We start from the raw sequence: 10831 nt of genomic DNA on the forward strand, positions 1-10831 counted from the left end.
AATGACTAGATGCGCACAGGACATAGGAATCTTCCGTGATAATTTCAGCTGTCTAATTTAAATATTAGCCGAGAAAATCACCCCCCCCCCCCTATAGTATTACTGATGGACTGACTGACGGACAGACAAAGGTAATTTTAAATAAGCTTCGCTACTAAATATTATTCACACTTATAAAACAGACAAATATATCGAAAGCCGCATTTAAAAAGAAAATCATACATGGACGTACATTTAAAAAGCTCATATAGAATACCCCCCCCCCAATGAAATAGAATGGAATGTCCTTGAAATCATTATAAAATGACCTTGTAATCAGTTGGACAATATTGTGTGAGAGCGCGCAAAGTGTTCTTTAGAAGTGCTCCACTCATTTCCTCATCCTCCTGCAGACACAACCAAATAAAATATACTTAAAGAAGCAAAAATTTGCCCTTTTAGTGATCATAAGTTACTTTTTAAAATACTAGCGGCTACACGTAAAATGTTTTCTTTAAATCTTCTATGATAAGGCCAGTGCTTACCATAAAATATCCGCTAGTTGGCGCGAGTTATATTTTTTTGATTTTTGGCGATTTCTCTTGGAAGGGTGGTGGTAACCTCACCAAAATAGCTCTAAACTTTCCCAGGACCTATGAGAAGCTATACCGTTAAGGAGAACTATATCGGTTCAGCAGTTAGCGTATAAACATATATCCTTTTACTTTATATAAGGATTTGGTGATTTCTCTTATTTGCTTAAGTACCAGTCGGTTCAGTAGTTATTAAGATCTTAAGCTTCAGACAAAAAAAGTATTACTGTTTACTGCATTCATATAAATAAATGATGGTTATTTATTTTTGCAGTTAATCCTTTACTTCATTATTCTCATATGTTTAAAGAGAATGCTAAATATAATATCTATGTGGGTGTTCCTTGTTTAGAAAAGGTAGAGTCTTGTCCAGAACCTGGATAATTTGTGCCACATACGGAACTAAAAATCTTCCGGGCACACTGAAATTAACAGAGGAAAAATAAATTTAAAAATATAAAAAATCTTGTTTTAGTAAAACAAATTACTTGTAAATGAAGTAACCATTAACACAGAAATCTTAAAAGGTTAAAATAGCTTCAAACCTGACTATCTTGGACAAAATCTGCAACTGGAACTTGGTCTGTCCTTCCAGGTCTGTACCAGACATTTGTTCAACTGAAGCTGAAAGTAAAAAACAAAATTTGTAGATGAATCCTTTGTAGGTATCATTGTGGTTCAATTTAATTTAATATTTTCGTTTAATAATCTTTAATTTTGAACAACAGCTAAGATTGTTGAAGTACAAAACAAGGGGGGGGGGGGGCGAAAGTGACACTTTTTGAAACCAAAACTAAAAGTCAAAGGAACTCAACTAAAAAAAGAGTTACAGGTTTGAGATTTTGCATGGCAGTTGCTTTATAGGGGTACAATATGGAACTGTAAAGTAAACGGCGGCGCAACCGCCGAAAACCGCCGAGAAAAGGCAAAAAAAAATTCGGCGGGAAACGGCGGTTTTCGGCGGTTGCACCGCCGTTTCTTCACCCCTATAAAGCAACTGCCATGCAAAATCTCAGACCTGTAACTCTTTTTTTAGTTGAGTTCCTTTGTTGACTTTTAGTTTTGGTTTCAAAAAGTGTCACTTCCCCCCCCCCCCTTTGGAATCTTGGCTTTTTGGGACTTTTTTGCAGAGAGATAGAAAACTTCCAAAACCCCAAAGAAATTAATTTTTTTCCCTCATATGCAGTTTAAAAAAAACCCAAATTAGTAAAAACTTTGAGAAGAAAAAAATACTTACAAATAATACTATCACAGAGACTAGGCACGAAGGTTTTGAGACCAATCTCGGGCCTCACTCTGACAAGACACTTGACGAGTCCTGCGGCTATCTTTCCTGACACTTTGCACTCCAAGATTCTACCGGTTATGAAGGACCTGATCTTGTTGAGGGCCACATTGTACACCTTTATGCTGGACTGCATGAGTATGGTCTGCAGAGTGGAGGCCATGCTCACGTTTGTCATCGTGTCCTCGCGAGATATCCTCATGTCCTCGTTAGGTACCTAGCAGTATGATAATTTAAAAATGAAAACAAAAGGCAAAAGGCTTTCAATGTCATGATAAAATTTTAATTACCAATATGAAATAAGTTTCTTTTAATGATTTTAATAATTAATATTTTAAGTCATGATTCTAATATAAGGGGGGGGGGGGTTTAATGCAACCATCTCGTAATCAGTGAGCAAATGGCACTTAGAATTCGAGTTTCGACCTGAAATTTTGCATGAGTAATCCTTGGTAGGTCTATTTTCGCTAAATTGAACAAAAAGTTGGAAAAGTAGCGGCTAACGGCTGGCGGCTCAGCAGTTTTGCCATTTTTCGGCTACCTATTGTTCAAATTAGTCACGAAACCTATCTCCACATAAGACTCTATGCCACTCCAAAACGCTATCAAACGGATCTAGACGGTAGCTGTTGGTACTAGAAGTTTTAAAAATGGTTTTTGCTATCATTTAACATGAATTAAACCAAAAATATGTTTTAAACAGTTGATTCCTATGTAATTGATGATGGATTTACCCTAAAAATAGGCAAAAAAAACGGCTAAACGGCTGAGCCGCCAGCCGTTACTTTTCTAACTTTTTGTTCGATTTAGGGAAAATAGACCTACCAAGGATTACTCATGCAAAAGTTCATATCGAAATTCGAATTCTAAGTGCCATTTGCTCACTGATTACGAGATGGTTGCATTAAACCCCCCCCCCCCCTTATACAACAGTTTTTTTTCCATCTACAATATTGATAACTTTTAATGCTGCGCTACTTATAAATAAAAATGCTCTAGTTTAGAATATCTTATTCCAGTATGGCTTCGAAACCGATTGATATCCGCTGGTTTAGAACAGTTTCTAATACTGAAAATTATGTAAAGCATCGTATGACAGACAATTTTCCAATTTACACCTTATCAAAATAAGAAAGAATCATAAAATTAAAACCAGTTTTCATGCCCGGGCTTTCGACCACGCGAGGCTATTAAAACTGATTTTAATCTAATAATTTTTCATTTTGATATCCGCGGAAATTTGACTATAATCCGATGCGATAAATAACTTAATTTTATTTTACCTCGGCCCTGGTTTGTAGAACAATGGAGTTTTCAATGATAGCAAAACACCTGTCACAGAAATCTGCCACAAAGTCATCAAAATGACTAGACTGAAGACTGGTAAAAGCAATTATGTATGATAATGATTCAAATTTACGAGGAAAAAAGAGAGATAGCTTAACGAAGTAGCAGAACTCATTAAAACCCATTCATGACACTCACTTTTCATTTGTGGCTGTTCCCCTAGCATTTAAGGGCTCTATATTCAACGGGAGAGATATCAGCAGAAAATAGCCAAAAACCTTACCAAAACATGAATCTAAAAATTAAAAAAATTGCTTAAAACCATCATAGGATCGATGTGAAGCTTCCTAAAAGTGTAAAATCTTACAAGTGTCAAAAGAAAATACAAATGAAATTTTTATGATAAAAAAGTTTATTTCAGATGATTGAAAAGTTCGGCGGGAGCGGCGGTTCCACCGCCGTTTCTTCACAGTTCCATATTGTTCTCCACAAAAGCAACTAATGTGCTAAATTTTAGAGCTGTAACCCTTTTATGGGCTAAGAACATGCGCGTTTTACTTTTGGTTTCAAAAAGTGGCATATCCGCCCCCCTCCCCTTAGAAGCTTATCGGTTCAGTAGTTATCGATATCTTAAGCTAGACATAAAAATCTCACTACTTTAATTAATAGGATAGGTTTAGAAAAAAAAATCATGAAATACTATCACACATTCCTAATTTGATGTTGTTCCTCTGTAAGATTATGATGATCACTAGCTGTTGAGAAATCCACGAAGGGAATGAGGGTGGCATATGTTGCAATGTACTGGAATGTCAACATCGACTTTCTTGGGTCGTTTGTGTCGATACCTAAAAATAATAGTTTACATCAGGCATCTGAAAGGGTGACAACCATTTAATATTTAGTTAATACATGTATGACGTAATTACTGTTAACCAATTATACTTAAGTACCTATTGATATAAAACAGTAATACATTAATCTTAATGAGGCTAATTTTTCACGTATCTCTCTCTTTAATTCTTAATCAAAATTTGCACAGCAAAAAAAAGAGATACAGGGGAGCTTTAATACCTAAGTTTATCAGTGATTTTTTTAAAAGATAATAAAGTTAATTTTTAAAATAATGTACCTGGGAGGGTCGAGAACAGTAAGGGCAGAACTGAAACTTGTCCCTGGGGATAAAATTTAGAGTAAGTGACCAGCGACCTGCTCACACCAATCATACTGTGCAGGCTAGCGGTCAACTTATGCGGCTCAGTTATTACTTCCAGAGCTGCCGTGAATCTATCCGTCAGTGTTGGCAAAATCAGTTCCGGGCGAAGTGTGGCCAAATTCTGGAGGGTGACACCCGCATCCCTGAAGCCAAACTTGGACCACATGGATTGCAGCGCAGCTGGCTTTAGAGTTTCAACAAATGTTGTTATGTCCTCGTCTGTGAGACAGTATTCCTTGGGAGGTATGTAGCCCCATTCCGGCTTCTTGTACCGCTCGCGGTTGATGCGCTGCACAAACATGTTGGTCAGCTTGTTCATGAAACCAGTCAGTATCTCACAGTGCCTAAAGTGGTTGAAAAAGTCATATTGGAAACAAAAAATGAGAGAAATATTATTTCAATAAGCTATTTATTTCCTAGCAAAATTACATATGATTACAAATAATAATCTATTCCCAGTAATTTGTAAACAAATAACTGTTTTCCCTGTTATATGAAATTGTTGTCCTTGTTATATCTATTTGTATGAGGAATAAAACAAACCTTCCAATGTTAGCTGGATGAAAATATGAATCAATGCTCCCAAAGAGCTTAGTGAGGTATGTTTGTGTCTCACTCTGACCCGCCTGGCCTCGTCCCAGGGTGGAAACTATCCATCTAGCTGCACTGTAGTCGTCCATTGGACTACCCTTGGATCCAGTCCTTGAAAATAAATAATTTGATGATCATTATTTATCTTATGTATATTAGATCAAAATAAACAGTGGTTTACCTCAAAGTGCCTAGTCGAGAGTCTGGTGTGGTTAGGTTAAATTTGGTTACAAAAGCCCCTCAGATATAAACAAGTATAGACCCCGCAGGTTAAGGGACACCACTAAGGGTTGATATAAAGAAAGAAAAATAACCATCCTCCTTATTTTTGATTTACTTACGTTGTTTGTGGTTTGTGCATGTCCAATAAGTAAGAAGTTAATTTTTATCAAAATAATTTAAACAAAAAACAGTTGATTAATCCTACCCCATTTTCTTAAACTTGACAGGAAGATGAAACATCTGTTCCACTCTGGAGAATATGAAGGGCAGGTATGGGTTCCAATCAATGAGACCAGTGGTCTGATTTGCCAAACGTGCCAATAGACCTAAAATTATAAAGCAAAACAATATGAAACTCAAAATATGGTTTTTAAATAGATAAGGGGGGGGGGGGGATTCTGACACTTTTGCGTAAACAGTGATTATAGGCTTTGTCTTTGGACTGAGAGGATAGGTTATTAGGGATAAAATCATTCTTATATGATGAATTTCCCCCAGATTTAAGATTTTTTGGATAGGCCTCCAGGTTCCCGAGCTCCAGGCCTCCAGGTGGTCTCTGTACAGGTAAAAATTAAAAATAAGATTTTTTTTTGAAGAGTTAGAAGTTAATTTATAAAACAAAATATACTTCTTTTTGATTGTTATTCACATATTTGAAGAAAAAACATATATATTTTGTCTCATAAGCTGACATCTAACTCTTTAAAAAAAAAAAAATTCATTTTTACCTGTAGAGAGACAACCTAGAGGCCTGGAGCTCCGGAACCTGGAGGCCTATCCAAAAAATCTTAAATCTGGGGGAAATTTATCATATAAGAATGATTTTATCCCTAATAACCTATCCTCTCAGTCCAAAGACAAAGCCTATAATCACTGTTTACGCAAAAGTGTCAGAACTCCCCCCCCCCCCCCCTTAACACCTCATCCCCATCGGCTCCCTATTTTACATTCAATTCTATGTTTTATATATCAGTAATAGGACAATAGTCGGACATTTATATTCTTATATGTGTTATTCTGCCATTTGTAGCTGGAAAATTTTAAAGAGAAAACGTTTCATAACAGATATCTCTTTCCTACCTCCCAGAGGAGAATGAAGACAGTGTGTTTTTAACCCCAACGGCAGGCTTAAAACCTACCCAGAAACAATGCAAAGCTTCTCTCCCCTAATATCTTGTGATACTTGGACTGGACACACTAATATCAAGTTACTCAGTTTTTAAATATTTAGGTACTCTTACTTACCCATATACTGTGATTCCCAACTAGATTTGTTACCACAAGACTTCCAGAAACTAGTCATCTCATCCAACCAAATCTAAAGCATTTTCAATTATATTTTAGGACATAAATGTAGATTTTGCACTTTCAGAAATAAAATCCAGCACTTTTTCCTTTAAAGAAAAATCGTGTTAAATTTTCATAGACTTAATCCCCACCCCTACAAAAATACGGTAATATGTGATAAAATCAATGTACCTTATAAGTCTTATCCGGGCTAATGTAAGCCTGATTTGTGGGCAGAAAAAGGGTCATGTGCGCCACAGCCTCTCCAAAGGTAACGTCCAACGGACACATCAACGGCCGCCAGTCCTCCATCATCTCCTTGGTGGCGTCCAGAGAAAAGTAGGGCCGGCACACACGGATCACGTTGCGAATGTTGTTCGGCAACGAGTGTGGAATGTTGAGCAATCCCAGGCTGGGATACTTGGTGTACACAAACCGCTTCTGAAGGTTGAACAGGGGCCGCCAGTCGAGCGTCAGCTGCTCGGGAGTCAGCAACTCCACCTTCTTGAGCAGTGAGAAGAGTGCTCCTGCAATGTGGTTGACAAAACCAGGTTCCATGTCAGGACTTGTCAGTAGAGAGAAGAGTAGTCTAGATAAAAATAAAACATTTTAATTAACTACATGCGATAACGATAATATTAGGTAAATTATAATAAGCGCATTAACAAAGGCTAATAATAATAAAAACAACTGTGATAAAAGGTAAATAATATTTACATTGCAAGAGGGTGGGTTCTATCGAAATTTTTTACCCATCAGATATTTACTTTCACTTTATATCGCTGTTACATATACTACTACTATTAGTCTTACGGCACTTTAAGAATTGGAATTGCTATGTTTTAAACTAAAACTGAATGTATGCGAAGAAATCAGACAATATTTATTCTGTAAACTAACCTTATCAGGGTCAAGTGGTCTTCTACTGGAAATTTGAGACTGTACAGACGGATATATTTGTTTAGTCTTGAGATCCAAACAAATACTCCTGGTCGTAGTTCCCTGGTAGCCAAAGCTAGACCAAGATTGTACTTGATTTCTTTGAACCATCTTATTGATTCCTCTTAAAAAGTCAAAAAATATTAATGTTAAGTAGCACAGAAAAGATTTAATGAAAAAAATTAAGATAATAGTAATATCCTTTTTAGTTTTTGCAATTTAAACTGCCTTACGTCGCAAACAGCACGTTCATTTTAATTTACGCAAAAAAAAACAAATTAAACAGCTATGGACTAGCCCATTAAATAAAATGATAAATTTTCTAGTATGGCTTTAAAAACCGATTAATATCAGTTGGATTAGAACCGGTTCTCAGCAATACTGAAAAATCATGTATCGCGTCGTATTACAGACAGTTTTCCACGAATATCAATATAATAATCATGAAATTAATACTAATTTTGTTATCCCTGACCTTCGGGCTCATAGAACAGATTTTTATCTTATTTTAATATCCGCAGAAAGATGTCTATAATACGTTGCACTAAATAACTATTCATGTTATAAGAAATCTAATTACCGTCCAAGTCAGATTTATATGGTAGAAGATTGTTATATACAATATCACGTTGTGGAATAAAACCAAGTTCTAATTTACGCTGCTCCTAAAAGATATGTTCTTGGTAAATATTTTTCAAAAATATTAAAATAGGTATTTAAATTATCATTGAAACAAACGAAGTGGTGGGTTTCGTCGTATTTTCATAGTAGCTTGTCTCCTATTTCTAGCCCCTGCGGGGCCTATTTCCTATCCATGCGGGCAATCATTTACATTTACCTAGCTAACCTAACCTAAAATAACATATCAAAAGCTATTATGAAAAATAAAATACGATGAAACCCGCTACTTTGTTTTCTTTCAATGGTCACAAAAAAATTAAGATTTTTAAGGAACCGAAGAACAAAAAATCTTCTTTAAAATACAGAAAAATAAGAAATAACCATTTAATTACCTTCCAATTAATTTTATCTTTATTATCATTATCAACATCAGACATACAACTATCTTCCTCTTCATCCATTTTTAGCCTAAATATGAAAATTAAACTTGTGGGATTATCTCCAAAAACGTCAATCTCAAATAACGCCTATCTCAAAAAACGTTAAACTTAAATAAAGCCTTTGTCATAAGATTAATCAATAAAGAATATATAACCTTTTGTTTTTTTTAATGCTTACGCAGGCATTTATTGACATGTGCATTTCTTGAGTATAGCCAACTTATGATAAACATTAGAAAAACAAAGTAGCATGCATTGAGATTAAAAAATTTAGTATATAGACAACACGGAAGCGATAGCGCGGTCATAGAATAGTACAATAAAAATTGAACAGTTAAGACGTAAAAGTTCAATGTTTTAACAAAAACTATTCTTTTCGATCTAGAGATAAAATAGAAACTTTAGGTTTAAAGCCATTTTCGTATTAACTATCTTTGATGAATCGTTAGGGCTGATCAATTGATCAAAAAAGCTAGGGTTTAATGCAGTTGAGAACCTTCGAAATAGCTAAGCTAATCCTATATCGCTTTAGATTATTAATAATAGAGATATCAAATGACGATCGAGGGTAACATAATGAAATAAAGAAAGGGGTAGGTTTCTGGTAGAATCCGTAAAGGTGTGTTTTACGGCTTAAAAATAGTAGTAGAACGATAATATTCACTAAATATGTGTATTTCTTATTGAAAAGAACTATAGACAAAAATTTTATTTAAAAGTTAACATAAATTTATATAGCGTTCTACTACTGTTTTTTACTTATAACACATTTACGGATTTTACCAGAAACCTACCCCTCTCTTTATTTGATTTTAGATCGTCATAACGCGCCCTCAGCAAGAATAAACCTTTTTCAAACATAAAAAGTAAAAATAAGTTTTTATAACAAAATGTTTGATAAGGTTCCAGCCTACTGCTAAGATCATTAAACAACTTTAACATCAGCTTCAAATATTAATAAAAAATCTCTAAAAATTAACAGAAAAAAAGACAATAAAAAATCAAGAATAACAAATAGAGAAAAACAGAAACTTAAATCATGATTTTTTCAATAAATCATTTATAAAAAATCTAAAATCTTATTCTTACAGTGCAGTGCTAGGAATTAAGTAATACGTAATAAAACAATTTAGGTCTAAATCATGATTAATATACATTTATAGAAGCAGTTAAAATTTATCTTTTACTAAATTATTGTGATGTAAATTTCTTAAAAATAATCTTTAAAATGTTTTAAGTCTAATTTTAAAAAGATTTTTTAAACCGAAACGTAGCACTTTCATTCTTCAGACTTTGATTTGTGAAATTGTGACAAGAAAAAAACGTCAGACTGCGCAAAAAGAATGTAGAATGCCGCTGACTACTATGTAATTATTAATTAAAGACGACATTTATCAATTTTAGGATAGGATATAGTTCGCTTGTCAAGCTATATCTCGCAAACTACTTTACCAATAGAGTCCAACCTTTCTAGAGAGCATAATATAGGCCCAGAGCAGGTTTGAGGCTATATAGCGGGGTTTTTTTTCAATCATCTCTAGTGATTCGGGATCTGAAATTAAAATCTTTTTTTTTTATAAATAAGCATTATATGAGAGGGAAAAATTCTCACCCAATTGTAACGAACCCCTCAATGCTAGGAGGGTAAAGCATGTTAAAATTGTCCTACCGATTTCAAACTTTGCATGAACTCTATAACAATTAGATACGATTTAGAATTGTAGCAACTTTATAATCGTTATCAAAAAGCCCGTGCGTCCATTTAAAACATACTGATTACTTACTTTTTTTTACATCAAATATTTGTATGATATAAATTCTGATTATTGGATTACTGATTCCTATTTCCATTAGGTACAATGTTATAAGGCAAGAATCTCTATAATAGTCTTAAAAATTAAAGTATGCCCTTTATAAGTATCTTGAATTTGAGAAGTTTTGCAACAAATTTACTTACAATTATGTTTAGACTTCACATTAATATTCTGCTTATTCAGCTCTGGCGCTCTACAAGTACGTTTGTCCTACCGTTTCAAGGTTTCGCTTTTATGGATGTTCCCATTCTTTTTTTTCTTTTCGTCTTCTTTAAAAAGGGGCTTCAGGAATCAAATACACTATCCCCATTTTGGTCAAGATAGTACTCCTGTAGCTCCTGGTGCATATCCTGAAAATTTTACTTCTTTTCCACCAATTTATATTTAGTTAATAATTAATCTCTTAGTATATATTATTTTATTTTGTATGAGACTAAACATCATAATGTAAACTCTAAATTGTCGATAGATAGCAGCAATTTAGAGTATTGTATGTGCTATCTCCTGGCAGCACCAAATAAACATTATTATATTATACAGTTAGGAGTTGAATCCAT

At 34.3% G+C, this 10831-nt stretch overlaps 1 protein-coding gene across 3 annotated transcripts in view; it reads right to left on the minus strand.

Annotated features, from left to right (window-relative positions):
- LOC145317609 (proteasome activator complex subunit 4-like) overlaps positions 1-8508 on the minus strand; it is a 16691-nt gene extending 8183 nt beyond the window's left edge. For all 3 annotated transcript variants that reach the window (XM_080158757.1, XM_080158756.1, XM_080158755.1), the window contains exons 1-14: positions 8413-8508; positions 7980-8064; positions 7361-7523; positions 6653-7049; positions 6419-6491; positions 5379-5499; positions 4904-5062; positions 4277-4704; positions 3857-3992; positions 3141-3237; positions 1810-2074; positions 1118-1196; positions 914-994; positions 309-384 (exon numbers count right to left, since the gene is read on the minus strand). In XM_080158757.1, the coding sequence (XP_080014883.1) occupies positions 309-384; positions 914-994; positions 1118-1196; positions 1810-2074; positions 3141-3237; positions 3857-3992; positions 4277-4704; positions 4904-5062; positions 5379-5499; positions 6419-6491; positions 6653-7049; positions 7361-7523; positions 7980-8064; positions 8413-8481 (2229 nt within the window). In that variant the 5' untranslated portion in view covers positions 8482-8508. The remainder of the gene's footprint in view (positions 1-308; positions 385-913; positions 995-1117; positions 1197-1809; positions 2075-3140; positions 3238-3856; positions 3993-4276; positions 4705-4903; positions 5063-5378; positions 5500-6418; positions 6492-6652; positions 7050-7360; positions 7524-7979; positions 8065-8412) is intronic.
- Between the last annotated feature and the right edge of the window lie 2323 nt (positions 8509-10831).

The sequence above is a fragment of the Acartia tonsa genome, chromosome 4 (assembly GCF_053477335.1).
Source record: "Acartia tonsa isolate MP-2025a chromosome 4, ASM5347733v1, whole genome shotgun sequence".
Classification (NCBI taxonomy): Eukaryota; Metazoa; Arthropoda; class Copepoda; order Calanoida; family Acartiidae; genus Acartia; species Acartia tonsa.